General features: G+C 38.8%; 1 protein-coding gene across 1 annotated transcript in view; it reads left to right on the top strand.

Annotated features, from left to right (window-relative positions):
* Positions 1–20919, top strand: part of LOC105303060 (A-kinase anchor protein 6-like) — a gene marked incomplete at its 3' end in the record, with an annotated part of 427728 nt that overhangs the window by 343332 nt on the left and 63477 nt on the right. Inside the window, exons 9-10 of the mRNA XM_011376415.2 lie at positions 3262–3358; positions 4497–4660. Coding sequence (XP_011374717.1) covers positions 3262–3358; positions 4497–4660 — 261 coding nt within the window. The remainder of the gene's footprint in view (positions 1–3261; positions 3359–4496; positions 4661–20919) is intronic.

The raw sequence follows: 20919 nt of genomic DNA on the forward strand, positions 1-20919 counted from the left end.
GATGAGTAATCATACTTCGCATTTGTCATAGCTTTGTCCATCAAGGCATACATGTCCTTGGATTCATTTCATATCCACATGACCTCCACACGCCCATCAGATGGAGCTCTTCAGAAATTTGAATGGAATAGGATTAGATGTAGTATTTTATCTGCTTTGTAAGGTTTGATCACGATCAAAGCACAATCAGCATGCTTACCCAAATTTGGATCCTGCCGAGGAATAATATACCTCGATCTGTACAAGCTGGCGAAGCTCGAGGTCACAGTAATGGAAATGCCCATTGGTCAACCTCTGATGTATTATCTTTTTGATAATCTAGTCTTTTGTCTCAGTCACTGAATTTTCCATTTCCTTAATTATTCTCTTCTAGATATTCCGTTACATGCTGCTTTAAAGACACTAAAAAAGATCTGGTGTCCCACAGGGCCCAGTTCACTCATATTTATGGAATTTCACATAATCGGTGACATAGGACCGTGTTACCTGTCTATGGCAATGTTGCTGACATAAATTAAATCTCCATAAAATGCCCTGCGTTTTCAGGGAGTGCCATGGAGGTTGCAGAGGGAGTATATACCATAGGTGTTGCTGAGGAAATATGTTAGTAGCACAAAAATGGAAACATGTCCAAGTACCAAGTTCAAGGGGAAAAAGAAAAGAAAAGAAAACCCTTTTGTCTAAGCTTCCTTCCCTAGGGAAGAGGTGGGGGCCAAATGGGAAGAACCTACTAAAGAATCCTTTAGCAGCCAGGAGCTTCATGGACAGTTTTGTTGCTGTGCCTGCTTGGCTGCCTTATCAGAGGCCCGCTGGGAATTACTTAGTTGATATCATTAATGGTTAATGGGTGCACCTGAAAATCAAGCAATATTGTAGCGTTTGGGTAGTAGATATTAAATGGTTCTTTTCTACAGCATCAAGCTTACCGGCTTATCTTTTTCCTAATAATGAATACCTCATCTTTCACAATTTCCTAATCAAATACTTCCCCACCATCTTGAGGCAGAACCAGATCCAGCTGCATCTACTCTATACTCTTGGCTTTGGTTATGTCCAATTATTCAACCTACTCACAGGTCCTTAGGTTCTCTTTTGCTCTGAGATGTAAGCCTGATGTACCTCTTTAGAAGCTCATGATTACCAGCCATTCAGCACAAGTTCGTTGTAAGTAAACAGAGAATCAAAGAGAGCACCAGGATAAATGTTCAGTTATGAGGAAATCTCTAGAATAGGTTTCTTTCTAAATTTTGGTGCTAGCAGGTTGAACTCGTGTGTTTTTCTTTACCCTGTCCCTTCTCCTTGAAACGCACATACCTTATTCTGCATGGCATTGCTTCAGAGTTGAGAATTTCCACTGCAATGGCAAGAAGTAAACGCAGCTACGTTTTGTGTGGATTGGCCAGGAACATCAGACTTCCCATACATTGCCATATTTTATTTTATTCAACCAAATACCTGTAACTGAAAGAGGATAATACAAGAAATAGTGAACCCCCATGGGGAAACCTAATATTGTCACTTTCTGTCATATTTGACTGAACTTTATTATTTCTTGTGCCTCTAGTCAGATGAATTTTGGAGTCAGTTTTTTTTTTTAGTCAAAATTCTTATCTTTATACTTTAAGGCCTGATATGTCTGTCTTTATCTCCTTCATTTTCAGCTTCTTTTGATTTTCGATGCTCCGCTTTTTCTTCTGAGCTTTAAAATGACCCCTTTTCTCCATTATGGAAAGGAGAGCCCAGACTCACCACTAGACATCCAAGATGACTCAGGATGCACTTCCTTCTCCTAGTGACACGCTCAGGTGCCCTTGGGTGCCAGAAGCCATGCCGTATACCCCCTGAATCACTCTTACCCAGCACACTGTACAGAATAGGCATGATGTGTGATTTCTAAATGAATGAACAAGTGAATACCCAATTTCACAATTTGTGGTTGTTTAATCTTTTTCATCCAAATTGCATTCCAGTTGGGACTGTATCATCTCAAACTTTTGTAAATATTCTTAATACTAAGTCCAGTGCAGTGCATACAGCTATTTGCTCAGCAGATATTTAGTGAGAGCAAAATTTGGCCTGTCATATTTCAAAATCCATGCTCATTCTAATTAGTGAAGTGACGGAATGGATTTTTATCCTGAAGATTTACCATTGGTTCAACAGATTGGCTACTATGATTACTCTCCGTTGGACCTCCTGTGATAGAAACCACTTATAACATTCCAGAAATGGAAAAATCCTTGGAAAACCATCTGTGTGTGTGTGTGTGTGTGTGTGTGTGTGTGTGTGTGTGTGTGTGTGTGTGTTTAAATATTGAAATGATAGTACTATTGATCCAGTTCAATGGATATCCACTCTTCCCTCAAACATTTATCGAACACCTTGTGTGTGACAAGAATTGAGATAAATGTGAAACTGGCAGTTCTTTCAAATTGCTTATAATTTGGTAACCCAGTATAGAAATAAAGCAGAATACAGAATGACATTTTCTACAGTAGAAGCAGGTATAATAGGCAGAGGTAACAGAGAGAAGGGAGTAATTAACTTCACGTAAGGCATTAAGGAAGGCTTCCTGAAAGAAATGGCTCTGAGTTGGAATTCGGCCATGACAGCAGGTTTTGTTTTTTGGATGGCTATCACGAGTGAAAAATGCCCCTGATATGCTTGATTTATTCATTTATAAAGCAGTGTCACATTGTAAGGAACGAACTTTTAAACATCAACAATTTGAAAAGCATCCGACTGCTCAGTGTAGCACCTAAATCCACCTCGATATTCTATGGTTTGTGTGATATTTGAGAAACAAGAGCTGAATCAAGCCCTACTATATTAATGGATTTGTATATGTTCACATAAGGCTAATATAATTGATACTACCAGGTTTTCTTATGGTTTCATATATAGTGCTATCACTAACATTTTTAAAAAGTGAAGAAAAGAGCTCCTATGTCTTGGTAGAAATTTAGTGTATTTTATAGAATACTGCTACTCTTGATATAGCCTACAGGATGTGACTTTTCATAAAAACCTGATGAATTTCTAGATTTGTCAGCTGTTTCCAAGCAGATGCACTCTGCTAATCTAATGGAAACGTTTTGAGCCCAGATCCCAAATATCAATAGCTTTTAGTATTGCAAATTAGTTTGTCTATTGGGTGAATTGGACCGTTTGTTTCTTGATAAAAAGTAGCAAGTAATTTTGTATGGATGTTTTATGTTTAGCTGCCTTGCCGGGGTTTGATGCTCATATTTTTCCTTGCAGAGTTTTAAGTTGAATGTAGACAGTCATTGTGCTCTCAAGGAAGCTGTGGAGGAGGAAGGACACCAACTTCTCGAGCTTATTGCATCTCACAAAGCAGGTAAATCCTCCTGAAATATTGCAAGTCTTTATGTCTCCAGACTATTAAGAATGAAGAAGCATTGCTGTAAATTACTGCATATATTCACCTCCTTATGTATTATTAATATTTACATTATCAGATTGACCTTCAAGATTTATAAATGTTTCATATACTGCATACAATGCTGTGATACTTATAAGATGAAATACTGCCTCCAAATGGTCTGTTCATTTTATTTGGGGCTTGCTGTTCGCCTGAGTTTCAATTGAAATCACATTCCTGAAAACTTCACATTGACATGCTTTTTGATGTAGGTGCTCTGGAAATAACATTAAGATAATGAATGAGAATTGTGCGTGGAGTTATAATGCATATGCATTGAGGTACTTATAGATATCATTACAGATATAAGGCTGGCAGTCTAGAGATGCCTGATTATTTCCCTGCCAATTCATACACATGTACGTTTTGCATGTTCTTTGCTGGTCATTGCATTAGCAGAGTTTTGGCCTTAAACCAATTCTTACCCCAGTTTTAATGTATTTATGAGGAGCAGATTGTAAATAAAAAATAGTTTAGTCATTTGGTTATACTTATCCCGGTAGTAAAAGACCATAAGACAGGATGAATTACAATTTGGCTTTTGCTTTGAGCTTACCACAGCTAAATAAGAAAAGAGCAGCATTAATTGGATGCGCTAATGCTAAAGACTGCTCTCTTAATTCTGGCCCATTTACTGAATTTCTCATTGAAATAACTTTACCTATTTCCATACATTTTTCTGATCATTATTAAGTCTCTACACAGATACACACAGGGTCTTTTATTTGGAATGTGAAGCTATAGTTAATAATTTTTATTCATTGGGATTTTTGTTCCACATGCACTTTTTTAGTCAATATTACTGAATCCAAGTCAATTCCAAACCATGAATCTATGTGGATATACCATTTTTGAGTCCTCATACCTTATGTCAAGTCAAAAATTCCCAGTCTCTATTCTGTGTGACAAGTGCTGATACGGCAGGTGATGGTCATTGTCATTTAAAATTATGTTTACTGTTTGAAATAACCATCTAATTTACTAAATAAAAAAATAATAATGGTGCCAATGCAGTCAAGTCCATAACTTGTGCTTTCTCCTTTTTTTGGAGAAGGACTAAAGGACATGCTGCGGATGATTGCAAGTCAATGGAAGGAGCTGCAGAGGCAAATCAAACGGCAACACAGCTGGATTCTCAGGGCTCTGGATACCATCAAAGCCGAGATTCTGGCTACTGATGTGTCTGCGGAGGGTGAGGAAGGGACTGGAAGCCCCAAGGTAAGTGGCTTGAAGTTTGCCTTATTTCCTCTTATTTCTGTCTTCTTTTGAACTAGGCACCACTGAAGTTTTCTTTCCACCCATAAGGCTTTTAGTTTTTACTGCGTAAAGTATATATATATATCTGCATAGATAGATAGATAGATAGATAGATAGATAGATAGATAGATAGATAGATAGATAAGTAGGTAGGTAGATAGATGTAAACAAAATGAAATGGCTTAGCTTAAAACAATAAAAACAATTCCACAACTTTCAAGTTTTCTAGGAACAGGTCTTTTTGTGAAAAGTGGCAGGGTAGGAGAGGGACAGAACTTTAGGGATGGAAGAAAGAGGGACATAAAACATTTAGTAAACAAAACATAAAGCATCTTAAACATGAATAATCAGAATGGTTTTAAATTGTTTTGTTGCAACTATAAATCACTATAATCAGTGCAATCACTCAGCTCTGACATCCATTAGCCGCTTGGTTACAGCAAATTAACAAAGAAGAGAGAAAGTGATTCATTATCTCATTCCTGTTAATGACTATCAGATGCATTGCCTAATTAGGGGATGGTCATTGTAGTGGGAAGAAGGTCATATGCTTTGCTACAAATCTTTTTGCTCTGAGTGTAAGTTCTCCATAATGGTGCATGCACCGAATACAACAAGTACTTTAAAAATGAGTATTGACATGTTTGGGTTATTCATTTTAGACTTACAAAATAACCCATAAAGCATATGCAGTTAAACTTTAAATGACGCACCTTTTAATACAGTGTTCTAAAAGTATCTGTAGACTCACGATATGGAAAATAATTTTATTAATTTGATATTTTCATGTAATTTTTCTTTTTTTGTATTTGTTCTTTTGTGAAAGCAAGTGCAGAAAACCAGTCTCGTAATAGACTCAGCATCAGAATATATTGTAACACGAGGGAAACAGATTTGAGGGTTCATGGGTTCTAGGTTCTATTCCCGGTATGGCCAAAGTAATTAAATCGTCATCAAGTCACATCTATTCAGCATACATGTGAATTGGCATTGTGCTAAATGTGTACAGAGCAAGTAAAACAAACCCTTTGCCCTCTTAGACTCGCATTCTTAAGTGCAGGCAGAGGAGAAACCCAAACTGCCCTGCAATGGTGAGACCATTCAGCCAGCAAAAAGCTCAGATGATTTATAGCTTTGGAACCTCAAACAACAACCTTTAACTTATTTGTTGGAAACAGAGGGTGGAATGATGAGCTCAGTTCCACTTAAAGAAGGTTCCATGGAGGAGGTCACATTTCAGGAAATACTTGAAGGAAGGAAGAGAGGTGGCTTGGCACATGAGCACATATTTTAGGAAGTGACGTGATGAAAGGATCAAAGCTGGAACTAATAATATTTGGAATGGAGAGTGTACTCAGCAGACTTCTCAGGGCAGAAGCGGAGCTCTTTTAAGGAGCAGGCTGCAGGGAGAAGTTGGTTGGGCTAATGCTTTGGCTGGGGTGGTGGTGATGAGAGAAAGGACACAACTGAAAACTCCATTGTGTTTTATTTATTTAACGAAAATATACAGAGTGCTTACTTTTTAAAAGCTATCCTGTATTGGTTGCATTCCCCATGCCAGACAGTATGCTGCAGCACTTCTGTGTATTCTTTCATTTAATTCTCACAACAAATCTGTAAGTCAGACCTTTTCTAATCCCGGATGAAAATAGAGGCCCAGAGAGGTTAAGTAACTTGCCTAAGATCACACAGGTACTAAGGAGCAGAGCGAGAATTTGAAGCTGGATCCTTTGGCCCCAGAGCCTGTTTTCGTCACCACCTAGAGCACTGCTCCTCACTGGCATTGCTTGGGGCAGGGTATGGTGGTGAGCAATAAGCCTCAATACCTGTCTCCTGGAGCTTGTGGTGCAGTGGGTAGACAGACTTAAATCTAATAATCATGGCTTTAGAGACTGTGATGTGCCGTAGAAGAAAAGGGAGCAACGAGCAGTTGGTCTGGGAGAAGCGATTATGGTTGGGACATCACGGAGGGCTTCCTTTGGGAAGCGGCATTCTGTGAGCAAGCCAGTGCAACCAGGGGAAGAAGGAGGAGTGCGCAAGGGAAGCCGAGTGGCCTGCGGTCAGCAAGGGGGAGGGTTCTGGAGTGCGCAGGGACACGACATCGCCGATTTGCAGCATAAAAACCTGTTCTTGGCATGGTGTAGAGCGTGGAGGGGGTGGAGCGGAGTGTGTGGGGGTGAGGATGGGAAGGCGTGCGCCAGAGTGGAACTGCAGAGATGGTGCATCACCTAAATTATGAAAAGACCTATGTCAAAAATGAGTAGCTCTGTTCGCCAGGGCCAATTTGAATCTGACTCTTTAAAATCAGCTCATTTTGTGGGGAGGTATTGAGATGGAATAACGAAGATAACCCAGTGAGGAGGAAGTACATATTATTAAAGAGAGACAATATCCACATTTCTCAAAAAGCGGGCTACCTGCCCATGCTCTGCCTCAGATGGATCAGAACCTCCTGGTGGGGTCCCAGAATCTGCATTTCACAAGCTCCCAGAAACCAGTGCCACAGGCTCTAAGAAGACCTATTTCCTACAGGGTACGTTATGCTCAGGATGCCGGGATCCTCACACAACATGAAAGAGATAAGAATTGAAATATTAGGAGGAAAAACAAAGACATATAATTCTTAATGATTTGCGTTCTTCACTTCTAAACAAACAACAACAAAAAACGATCTCTTTCTTTGAATCATCCCCAAAGCGCAGATGTCTTCCTTGAGTTACGTCAGTTTACAAAGAATAACTTAAGTGTTTTTCTTGTTAATAGTGTTTCTCTTCCAAAGCATTTCATGTCATACTGTGCACACGGTACATCTAAAAGCAGCTGTGAGGTGAGGCTTTGTAGGTATCTACAGATGTGGAACCCGAAGGAGGTACTGAGAGTCTGAGACTTTAACGTAGTAGAGCTAGCAAAAGCCCAGGCCTTCTACCTCCCAAGTAGTTTTTCCTTCCCCAGTCTAGGCTGAATTATCTTTGGATGAATGAACTCATCCATAGTAGAGAGAGAAGGCGAAATCAACTTTAAGACAAAATATATTTCTAAATTTAAGCTTAGGAAGCTATGGAGAAATCAGAATGATCGTTCTTTTTATTCATTTGATGTTTATGAACCACTTTCCTTAGTCCTATAGGCAAACACAAAAAATAATAGGAGAGGCCCAGACTGAAGTCAGACTACCTGAGTTCAACTCTTGACACTTCCTAGGTATGTGTCCTTGAGAAAATTACTTAACTTCTCTGTGCCTCAGGTTCCTCATTTGTGAAATGGAGGTAATGTTAATATCTACCTCGAAAGGTTGCGATGCAGATTAACAAGCTGACATATCTAAAATGCTTAGAATAGTGCTTGGCACACAGTAAGTCCTAGATAAAGGTAAATGTACAAGCCTTTATATTCTAGTGATGGAGACAGCAGACAAATAATTAAAATAGAATCTGATAAATACTCTCATAGAGATAGGGACAAATTTCTATGAGTATACAGAGACGGAAATAACAAATCTGAATTGGGGGTGGTATCAAGGAAAGATTTACAGGAGAGTTGCCGTTTTAAGTGCGGGGAGGGATTTTTGCCAACGTGAAAATAATGGGCAGTGAGAAGAGCACATGCAAAGATCTAGTGGTGTAAAAACATGGGGTGTGGCTGGAACCCGGGGTCTTGTGGATAGTGTTTAGGTCGGCTTGTCACTATTAGCACTAAGGCTGATGATGTAGCAAAAAATGACCCCGAATGATCAGTGATTTGAGCAGTAACTCTTCCTATGTCTCTGATCGACACTACCCAAGTGAGGTCCCTACACAGAAATAGAAAATTTTCTTGCTGCATTGCACTAAGTAGAGCAAGCTTAAATAGGTTACTCTGAAGTTCTCCAAGACTAAAAGGTAGATTTGACTTGTTATCTATCATGTCAGCCCTCTTTCTATGACTGACCTTGCACAGGTCATGTATGAATTGTGCCATGAAATGCATCTCTAAGGATAGCAGTTATGATCATTTATTTCATCTTAGACCTAAAAGAGGAACTAAAATTAAAACATAATAAAAAATAACTCCAGAATTCACCTTAGGTTTACTTCAGAAGCTACTGGGAACTTGAGAAGCATAATAGAAAATCTAAAGAATATATCTAGGGGGTATTTTTCTTTTTTACCTTGTTTGAGAGGCTGTAGAAAAGGACTACTTCGCCTTAGAAACCTTGTAAAGAAGGAAGATAGGAGGAAATTCAAAGACTCTGGGAAACTTCTCCCTCAGGACTCGGCAGCATGCCTTATTTGTTGTATTTCATTTTTTTTAAAAAAGTGTTTTCCCAGGACTGTGAGATCTTTTATACATGGAAATAGAGAACAGAATTCACCAATTTTAGAAATAGAGCTTCAGCACTCACATCCAAGAATTGAAAATATGCTTATGATTATACATTTTATTTTAAGATAGATTGGTAAGTTTATCACCTTGAACTAGGTTTTCAGTATTTTCAATTTTTGAATGGTGTATAGCTAGATGGATTTCAAAATTCAATGAATATCTAACTGCTAACAAAGCCTACATTCTTTTGTTGACCTTTCAAGGCCAAAACCAAAAATCCTGAAAGCAAGAAGCATTCTTAAATTTTGCACATTGCCAACTTTATAATGTTCTTACCCTTTATTTCTTTACTTTTCACCTATACAGCACACACACCATCATTATAGTCTATTTTGTCTGATACAAGCAATGCTACCCCAGTTTTTTTTAATTTCCATTTGCATGAAATATTTTTTTCAGCCCTTTACTTTCAGTCTGTGTGTGTCTTTCAATCTGAAGTGAGTTTCTTATAGGCAGTACATGTAAGGGTCTTGATTTCTTATTCATTCAGCTATCTTGTGTCTTTTGATTGGAGCATTTAATCTGTTTAATTTAAAGTGATTATTGGTAGGTATGTCATTGCCATTTTGTTATTCATATTTATGGTTTTTTCCTCCTTCTTATTAAAGAAGTCCCTTTAACATTTCTTGTAATATTGGCTTGGTGGTGATGAACTCCTTTAGCTTTTTTCTGTCAGGAAGCTGTTTATCCCACCTTCAATTTTAACTGATAGGCTTATTGGGTAAAGTAGTCTTGGTTGTAGGTCCTTGCTTTTTATAACTTGGAATATTTTGTGCCATTCCCTTCTGGCCTGCGCAGTTTCTGTTGAGAAATCAACTGTCGGTCTTATGGGAGCTGCCTTGTAGTAACGAGCTGCCTTTCTCTTTCTGCTTTTAGAATTCTTACTTTGTCTTTAACCTTTGGCATTTTTATTTCGATGTGTCCTGGTGTGGGTCTGTTTGGGTTCTTCTTGTTTAGGACACTGCACTTCCTGGGTTTATATGTCATTATTTCTTCAAATAGGTTTTCAAACCCTTGCCCTCTCTCTTCTCCTTCTGGTACCCCTATGATGTGAATGTTGGTACCCTTGATATTATCCCAGAAGTCCCTTAAACTATCCTCATTTTTCAGATTCTTTCTCTTTTTGCTATTCTGATTGGGTGTTTTCTGCTACCTTGTCTTCCAAATTACTGATTCGATCCTCTGCTTCATCTAATCTATTGTTGATTCCTTCTAGTGTATATTTCAGTTACTATATTATTTATTTCTGACTGGTTCTTTTTTATTGTTTCTATGTCTTTTTTTATGCTTATTATCTCATTGTCAAAGTTCTCACTGAGTTCGTCTGTTCTTTCACTAAATTCATTTAGCATCCTTAACAACCAGTGTTTTGAACTCTGTATCTGGTAGGTTGCTTGCCTCTATTTCATTTAGTTCTTTTTCTTGAGTTTTCTCCTGTTTTTTATTTGGGACATATTTCTTTGTTTTCTCATTTTGGCTGCCTCTCTATGTTTGTTTCTATGTATTAGGTACATTTGCCAGGTCTTCCAGTTTTGGCCATGTGGCTTTATGGAGTAGGTGCCCTGTGTGACCCAGCGGCAGAGTCTCCCTGATCACCTATGCTGGGTGCTCCAGGAGTGTCCCATGTGTGGGTTGTGTGTGTTCTCCTGTTGTAGTTAAGCCTTGACTACTGTTAGCACATCAATGGATGGGATTGACACTGAGGCTGAGTGGCTGTGAGAATTGGCAATGCCACATGGCATGAGCTGCTGTGTGGGGGCTGACCCCATGGAGTGGGATTCGCCCCAGCAGGCTTGTGTGCCTGTTGAGACCATCCTGTGGGTGTGCCACTTGTGGGGCTAATCAGGTGGCGCTCTAATGTGGTCTGATGTCAGCCTCTGGGTATATTGGTTCTAAGGCCCCTTGGGAGGGGCCTCCCACGTAGGCTAAGGTTGGCCATTGCCTGTGACTGCCCGGGACTACCTGGTAAGAGCTACAGAGCGATCCAAGGTTGGTTGCTGCCTGTCCTAGACTTGGAGACAAGTGGTAGAGGTCCTGCTGTGATCCAAGGTCGTCGCCACCAGTACTGGACCTGGATAGCTTAGCAAAAGGTCCAGAGCACCCCGGGGCCTGGGGTGCCTGCAGGCTGCCTGTAAGGCTCATCAGTGGAAAGAGCCATTGGGTAATACATAATTTGGGTGGGGCAGAATCCTAGGGAATCACTGGGGTAAAATGAGCAGATTTCACCCATGCAGTGCAGATTCAGATTTGGTGCCAGTGCTGAATCTGTGGCTACTTGCAAAGGTCTCAGATCATACCAAGGCTAGCTATCGTCTGCCCTAGGCTCACAGATACCTGAGAGTTGTTCAAGAAACACTGCAGCTTAGGCCAGGGTTGTTTGTCTGCCACTAGCATTGTCTCCGAAGCTATGTGAGCTGAGGCCTGTTACCTGTTGCTGAAAGAGCCTCCGGTCGAGAGGACAGGGTGGGGCTGGTTTCCCAGCCACGAATATGCCTCCAACAATTCATGAGTTGGTTGGGAAGGGTTCTAGGGAGTCACTGGGGTAAAACGAGTGGATTTCACCAGGCCAATATTCAGTTTTGGTGCCAGTGCTGAGTCTGTAGCCACTCGCAAAAGTCTCAGGTCATAGCAAGCAAGGCTAGTCACTGCCCACCTCAGGCCTGCAGACCTCAGAGATTTCTTCAAGAGATATTGCAGCTCGGGCAGGATTGGTTGCCAACCACTGAAAGTGTCTCCCAAGGTGATACAGAAGCCTGTTGATTGCTGTCAAAGGAGCCCCCGGCAGAGAGCGCAGGATAGGGCTGGTTTTCCAGCAATGAAATTGCCATGGGTAATTAAAGAGTTGGGTAGGACAAGGTCTCAGGGAGTCACTGGGATGGAGTGGATCTCTCCAGGCCACTGCAGATTCAGAATTGGCTGCTTTGCAGGAGGGCGCAACATAGGCAAGGTCAGCACGCCAGCATTATAGATATTTTGAATCAAGACCAGGAGTTCCCCATATGACACCACTGAAAGCACACAACAGTGGTCCTTTTGTCCTCTTTAAAGAAACAGATACATTTCTGAAACAAAATTCAGAAAACTTTTCAGCTACTGGAAGGGTGACCTAGGCTGAGATCTGACCAACATCTTCATTTCCTTAGAAAAAGGAGAGAGGGTTAGCTGGTTAGAACTCTAGGGTTGTGCTTATTTTATCTGCCTTCTTGGAGGTTCTTAGATTGAAGTCCGCAGCCCTTTGGAAATGAATATCAGACTGTGAAGGTCATCAGTGTTATCTGTTCAACAATAGCACAGGAGGAAGCTTAAGGCCATTTCTTAAATATGTTTGCTCAGCTCTACAATTGATAGTTTTAGATATTGACTGAGAAGGGATGCATGCATGTCCTCTGACTTGGGCACGTCGCTGATCACCTGGCCTTTCTTGAGATGTCAAGAGAGGACAAGTCTAATATTAACGCACATTTTGTTTGTTCATTTGTTTGCCAGACACCCAAGCCATAACCCAGTTTCTATGCTAGAGAATTACAGGTAACTTTCCTTAACTGACAGGAAAGAAAGAAGCCAATTTGGTAAGCACATTTATATGATATTTGCTCTGTATTATATAGTGCCTCTTGGATAATAGTACAGCTGGATATTATCTTAGAATAGAATTTGATCCCAATTTTTCCAAAGTTTGGTGAGACAGAGCATTATCTCTGCATTCTTTTCTTTACTGACTCAAAAGTTAATGTAGTTAGCATGTTCTTTAATATAGGATCTTCAGAAACAGCATTAAGGTAATAAATGGGAATTGCACTTATATGTTGTTCGTTCCATATGCATTGACAAATACACATATAAAGAACTACTCAAGATACTTTACTCTCTTCCTCATGTAAAAAAAAAAGAGCACAGGTATATGTTGTCACCAGAACTAGAAGTGATAATATAGTAAGATTAAATTGTGCCTACAGTATAGTAGAAAGAAAGACAACAGGCAAAGCCTGGCCATTATTTACTGAGCGCTGACAGAGAGCTCAGCTCAGTGCTGGGCCAGACACGAGAGAAGTCATGCTTTTCTGCTCAGTGGTCTTATCATCTCAGTGTAAGCGCACAGTGTAACATCTTGTCTAATGTAGATTGGGCTATCTTAGATCTAGAATAATAGATCACCTAAGATTCAGATCATCTTAATTAGGATGTTGGCAGATTGAAATGGAATGGAGTTCTTCGTGCAAGCAAATGAGTAGCAAATGCATTTCCGATTCCGTCTCTTCCGTGTAGAATTCTTCCTGAAAGGCAGTGTCCTACCCAGGCCCTTTCCCGCTGAACTATACAAATGTAGTCCTGATATACAGTACCCAGAGAGAGCTCTTTCTTTTACTGTAGATTCTTCAGAGGTCCTTTTTTGTTATCAGAAGGGCATCTTTCTTCAAAAGTGTTTTTGAAAGACAGAAACAAAAGTGAGTTATTTCTTTGAGGATCGGTTGTGGTTACTAAATTTGTGATAGAATCGAATAAAAGATAGTTTCTCTAAAATCCTTGAGGCACTTAAATTAACATATTATCAGATATGTGGGTGGATCTAAGATGAGTAATTTTTTTAATAGTCTGCCACTCCAACGAGGTCTGAAAAAATGATTTAGATGATAAAAATATATACTAGGTCAAAGGGCGGTTAATGGTCAGCCCTGTCATGGTCTATATGATATATAAGAGCATAGCTTGTCTTGATGTTTCACATTATTCTTCTATTGCTGGTGGCCTTGAGGGTGGGAACATTAGGCTCAGCAAAAATCTGGGAGTGAAGTTCTTCGGTATCTCTAATCAACACAGGAAAATGTCTTCGACCTTAGTAGGTATGTCGTCTATTTTCTCCCCCTTACTTAGTTAAATAGTGCCTAATCTCGAAATCTATACTACTTAGAGTTGCAAAGATGCATGATATTGGCTACCGAATTTACATTATATAGAAAACACCCCTCTTTTATTAGAACTCACATTTTGTAACTCGACCTGGTCTATTTTAAAGATTATATATAGTAAACACATTAGAGAGACTTTTTGATATATAGTGGAGGTCAATATTTCGAAAAAATTTATAAGTTTTTGAGCACAAAACGGAAGGCAAGACTCAGAATTGCTTCTGAAAAAAAACTTTGAATTTAATAAGTAAATTCTTGGAAAGTGTGAAACAATTACCTCAGTGTGTGATTTACACTTTTTCCCGGAATGTGTTGTTTCTGGCAGGGCAATGGGCTGAGCTGGGGAGAGCCCTGCTAAAGGGATTATTTTGCTCTGGCTCTTGTGTTTATTGAGTCACCTAGGACTTCTTATAAAACAGCAGCTTTCAAATGTACACACACCTGCGCTCAACACCCTGAACACTCCAAACGCTTGTTTAACTGTTCTCACACCCAGAGTATCTCTCCCATCCGGCGAGGTCAAAAAAGCATTGAGATGTGCACGTTCTACTTTTTCCCACTCCCTGGAAATCATTAGGAATATAGCCATTTATATGGTTCCGATGCTAACAGAGATGAAGGTGTTTTTCGGTGTACTCTAGTGCTCTTTGCCACCAGGGCTCACAGAACATTCCCAGGCTTACTGTGCCAGGAAACATTAACTAGATTGGAGGTCCTGCTGGGCCAGCACCCAGGGGCCCATCTCACTAACGCTTCCAGGCCATTTTACATTGGGTCGGGGCAGTGGCTTCTCATCTTTACCAGTTCACCCTTGTTCAACACAGATTTGAACTCTACGGGTCAACTTACATGTCTGTCTTCCCCTCCCCCGCCCCCCAATAAATACATACGATACTATAAATGTATTTTCTCTTACGATTTTCTTAATAACATTTTCTTTTCTGCAGCTTACTTTATTGTAAGAAGACAATATATAATACATGTAACATAAAATATGTTAATTGACTGTTTATGTTACTGGTAAGGCTTCTGGTCAACAGTGACTATAACTCGTTAAGTTTTTTGGGAGACAAAAGTTATGTTGGATTTTCGACTGCGCAGACTTGTTCAGGGGTCAACTGCTGTACTTAGTTGTCCTGCAGAGGCTGTTCCTTGTTTAGCGTTGCCTCCTGCAGGGCTGAGCAAGGCCATGGATCTTGCTGAGTGAGAAAAAGGAGAAGTAAAAAAGGAACCCTAAAGCAAGAGACTAAGACAAAGAGAAAAAGAGAAGTAAAGAAAAAGAGAGAGCAGGATCAGTGGGAAAAAAGATGAAAGAAGGAAGTATGTGTCTAGTGAACCTGCCTGTCCAACTCTGTTTCATGGACATTAATGGTTTTATGTCTATCTCTTATTCTTTCCTTTCTCTAGCTCTGGAAATCAAAGCCAGAAAATTTTTCTTTAATTTTGTCATCTTCGATATTACTATATAACCATTGTGTGTGTGTGTGTGTGTGTGTGTGTGTGTGTGTGTGTGTGTATAACACCCTATTAATGGGGTTAACATTTAGAGCAGGCTTACTATGGTTTAGGTTTGTGTCAAGACTTTTACTTGAATTGTCTCATTCATTCTTCCCAGCAATACTAACAGTCGTAACTCAGTTATCATCTTTACTTTACTGATGGAAAAACGTAAAATTCAAATACATGTTAGATACTTAGCCTTATTCAGAGTCTTTTTAAAAACCTGACGTGACAGGGTAAAGACCAAACTCTTTACCCTGTCATTCGACTCTACCTGCTTAGTTAAGATTCATGTCACTGTTTCATTTCATAAATGTTCTAGTTAATTTACTATCTTTTGAATTCATTTTTTTTCTTTCTATTCTCTTTGCTTTTGCACAGGGCATTTCCCATTCTACCTATATTGGCCTTACCTATTCTTAAAATCAATAAATATTGACTATGTAACTATAGTTTTATTTCATAGCTCTGGAGAGAGCACTGTACCTTTCCTCACTCACTGCCCAGCAATGGAGACAGATATTCACACATGTAATTCTAAATTAAGGCAGACTGTGTGATAAATACTATAATAAGGCACATAAGAGATAGAGATATTGAGGGAGGAGACATTATTTCAATCTGATGAAGTTTGGGAAGGCTCCCCTTGCCCCTGAGAGTACATGGATTTTGTGGAGGTCTCTAATATTCTGATAAATTGTTATAGATTTATAAATTGATAGATTTATAGATTTATAAATTTATAAATTGTTATAAATTGATAGATTTAAGAAGAAGAGCATTCCAGGCTCTCCCTCTCCCATTCCAGAGGAAATAACATGGTCAGAAGTATGAAAAACGGAAACTATGAGAAACATCTAGGGAATGGTGAACAGTGAATAGTTGAGCTCTTCTGAGCATAAAGTGTCCATGTGTTTATGGGAAGGGATGAGGACCTAGTGGAAATGAGAGCCTAAAAAGCTTTGAGCTATATACTGGAAAGCTTTGAATATTAGCTGAGGAGTTTGTGTTTTACTAGCATGCCATGAGTGTTTTTAATGATTGGATTTAGCCCTAGAAAGCAGATGGCAAAAGCAGGATGAGGGAGGAAGGACTGGCAATGAATTGGGAAACCAGCACAGTAACTCAAGGCAGCTAAAATAAAGCAGTAGCTGTGATGATATAAAGAAAAAAGTAGAAGTAACATTACGGAAGAAGAAATATTAGGATTTGGTATATAGGAAATGAAGGGCTGAGAGAAGAGTTTATGATGACTCACAGGAACGGAGTGTGAGCAGTTAGGCAAATGGTGTTACCACTAATTGAGGCTCGACAAGTTCGATAAGGAGCGATTTGAAAGCAAAGACCTTGATGTCTAATTCATAAGAATATCTGGTGTATAACTTAGTATAGATATTTTTGTAACCTCTGCAGGTGATTCCAAAGTGCAGGCAAATTTGATTTAGGAACAGGAGAAGCCTGAAAATCAGCCATGTGGTTATGTTGCAAAACTTGTTGAAAATGCAAGTCTGAAGCTGGAGTTGGGGTCAGTGCTAAGGGTGTAGGTTTGGCAGTCCAAGTAGAAATAATAGCTGTAGTCTTGGAAATTGATATTGACAAGAAAGAACAGTTGTGTGATAATATAAGAGAGGTATGATAGAATTGAGGAATGTTTAAAGTAACTGAGAGTGGGAATGTCGTATTAAAATTGAGGATTAAGTGAAAATCTATGTGTTCAACAGAGAAGCTCCCAGCCCCTGATCTCTAGAATGCTGGCAGCCAGCGGGTAGGAGGGATATAGGTCAAAGGAACTTTTCATTCGATATGTGTGACCTCAGCATGTTTACATGTTTATAGGCTAAAGAATAGGACTAGCTGAAAAAGGGACAGTTGAAGATAGTTCGAAGAAAGACAAGAAAGATAAATTAGCACGATGATTAAGAAGAGGGAGATGAAGCGAATCAGGCGAAGCTGTGAGTTTCAGGAAGAAGGATATCTCTTAGATGGGAGAGAAAGAAGGAATGTTGGGCGGTAAGCAACGGTAAAGAGGGAAGGAAGCCACGGGATTTATTATGAAGGCAAATTCACTGTAATTAGTCAGTGGGGCAATTTGAATAGAGGGAAGGCTGAGGGTGAGGAGGGCCTGGAGAACAAGAGTGGGATTCACATTCCACCCTCTCCATAGAGATTTCCTTCAATTTCCGGTCCTAAGTGATCTCTACCCCTTCTAAACTGCATTACATTTACTATTTGTACCTCACATTTGGCGATTAATTACATAAAGCCTTGTGATACCATTTTCATTGTTGTCTTGGATGTCCATTTATATCCATTATAGTTAACATTTGAGTATACTCCATGACTGCAACTCCTCAGGGCAGCAACTATACCCTAAACTTCTTTGTTTCACTGGCTTTAAACATTATTTGAGCTAAAATGAATATATTGTCCAAATAAATTGATATATAATATTGATAACTGATTTATAATATTAAAGCTAAAGAAAGCACTTCACTTTATCTTCTCATCTATCATACTTTATCTTAGCTGTGTAAATAATGGCACAATCCTGTCTTAACCATGTGCTCTTCTTTTCTACCATCTTCTCTCATTTCCTTTGCCTCTTCCTTTTTATTGTAAATAAAACACTCTTTAAAAGAGCCGTTTCACCTATTCTCCCCAAATAACTAGCAATTAATAATATAAAAAGAAAAAAATGTGATTTTATTATTATTTTTGTACTTCAGTAAAGTCAGTTGGTTGTTTTTATAGGTTGTTAGATTTTTTAGAAAGTTTTTATTTAAACAGACTTTCTGAAAGAATATACTCTGAGTTGCTTCTTTGAAAAAGACTAAAAGCATCTATCCTGACTTAGCAGTCGGCCAGTGCACTGGTTGATGAAATTTGTAGTCTGTTCTGAAGCTCTCTAACAAGATTAAGTGAAATGGAACCTGAGAAGGTAAAGGTCTCTAATTTGACAAAAACTCAAAGGGCAGAACTAAGTCATACCACTATTTGAATCTCTAACAAAGTCTAATCTCAGACATATTATATTTGGTGCACTATGATCTGTGTACATATACACATCCTCCTAGTAAATGATGAATGCAGTTTAGCTGATATAGTATAGTTTATACTCTTCTAGACCTTTGTAGAAAATACGAGGTTGGGGAGCTGCTCTGTAAAGTGACCTGGATCACTTCTCTGGAGCAGAGTCTCCATAAAACACACACTTGTGCATTTGTCCAAACTAGCTCGGTCAAATTTATTTCCCTGTTGTCATTCATTTGATGATGCTTCTGGCTGTCATCAGAAGCATGGGGAGAAATACTGAATTGTACTGGATAGTTCCATCTGGCTAAAACCAGTAAAATTAATACATTTTGATGAGTTTTTTTTGTTGTTGTTTTTCAGTTGTTAGACCAGAAAGAAATTAGTAAAATTTCATCAACATATTTGTATTTCAGTACTTATCTGAACCTTCTGAAGTTTATCTGTAATTTGAGGGCTATACATTTTGAATTATGAGGAATTTTGAAAAACTCCCTTTCGTCCCAGCTCTTTTCTCCTTTTCAGCCCTCATGGCCAAAGCTCTTATTTCTTTCCTAGCCGAAAGTAAACCGATAACCACACGATATAAACTCGTGATTCTGATGCTAGGCAGACTTAATAGAATCAGTAATATTGACTGTTGTAGGATGATGCCAACCAGCTTCATATGTTGGAATTTTTCCCGTTACTCAAGATGTAGGAAGTTCCAGAACCTAGCCTGTTGTATACTTAGCAAATGCTTTACCTAGACCTCCTTTTTTTGACCACAAATTGTTCCTCCTCTTCACAAACTTCTAAGAATTTCAGATTTCTAAAATGACAGCTTTCTGGGCCTTATTACTCATTCTCATATGAAGTTTTTGTGTCATGATATTTTTTTCTCTCAGGTAAATTAGACTAATATGATTCAACAGAACACAAAATATATTTTTCGCAATTATCATTAAATAGTGCTATTCATTTTTATTGCATTTTAGAATGAAACCTCATTTCCTAATATGTGAGAACTTTGTAACTATTACTACTACTGTTGTGACTATTACTGTTAATTGAACCCTACCCCCCTTTTTTGGTTGAAGTCTAAGAATTATTAACTGTATAATATAGGACAAAAAGAAGAGTGATGTGAACAAAGATATCACGGAATAAAGGTAAAGTTGGTGTTCTGAGTGTTTTTCTTCCTTTGTAATTACTTTCATATTTTATCCAATTGTGTAGTAGTTTTCAGTTGTATTCCTGCTTCAGACCTTTGACAAATAGAATCGTCTATCATTATCTGCAAATTCTTTTAGTCTCAGTTGTACACAAAAAGCTTAATGACTATCCTCCATGGCTAATACACAAAAGGGAAATTGGGTAAAAGATTTGAAGATAGAATCTCTTTGGAAATCCTGCATTTTAAGCAGATGTTGTTTCACGACAGTTTCTTTTCAATGAATATCCTGAAAGAGAAACTCTTGTGTGTACTTTTCCTGGGCAATCAATAGCTCTCTTTCTTCCCATAAATGGTAAAACTGGACATTAGGAAGTACAGGCATACTCCTCCTCATAAAAGTAAAATGGGTTGGGGATATTACACTGGTGATAAAATTATTAACAGCAACATCAGACAGCGGTTATTAAGCTTAATTTGCAGGCATGTGGACTGCCTAACCAATAGCCATTTTCCTCCTTGCCTTTTCTAACAGAATAACCTGTTTTATCCACATACCCACCTTCTTCCATAGTATGTAGTTCAGGTGAGGTGGACCCTATTCTCTAGCCTAGGCAATGAATTACAGTTAGTCCATCAAACAACCATAAGGGCCTCACTTGCCATGTTAATGACTGGTTTAGGCACAGACAATTGATGCACTTCTAAGCAGTGAGATATGAAAGAAATCTCTGCAGGGCATTGGGGAAGGTTTTCTTTCTTACAGAAAGAGACAAACAAGAGGAAAGGTTCCCTTTCAAATTCTGGATGTTTTCACAAGGAGTTGAACCTGAATTGCTATAGCCATTTTGTCACTATGAGTAGAGCTAGGTTAAAGACAAAGCTTATATGCCAAGGATGACAGCGGGAAAGATGGAGTTGAACAGCTGAATTAACTAGCTCTGGAGCTATCCTATCTTCTACATTTCTAAAAAATTTCCCTCTTTATTTAGCCTTCTTTTATTAGTAGAGTTGGAATTTTCTGTTTTAGGGGACACAATATCCTAAGCAACAAATTCATTATGTTAATGAATTGTTATAGACTGCTGAGTGTTATACAAGTTGAATCTTTCTCAACCTGTTACCTCTCAAAATAGTTTTACTTTTTTTCCCCCAGTGCTACACTGTCTTTTTTTTTTTTTTTTTTAACCTCTTATGTTTCAACTCATTGCTACATGGTGCCTGTGGCCACAGTCACTCTATTGAAATTATTCTCATCAATGTTCACT

The sequence above is a fragment of the Pteropus vampyrus genome, unplaced genomic scaffold, assembly GCF_000151845.1.
Source record: "Pteropus vampyrus isolate Shadow unplaced genomic scaffold, Pvam_2.0 Scaffold297, whole genome shotgun sequence".
In the NCBI taxonomy this organism is placed as follows: Eukaryota; Metazoa; Chordata; class Mammalia; order Chiroptera; family Pteropodidae; genus Pteropus; species Pteropus vampyrus.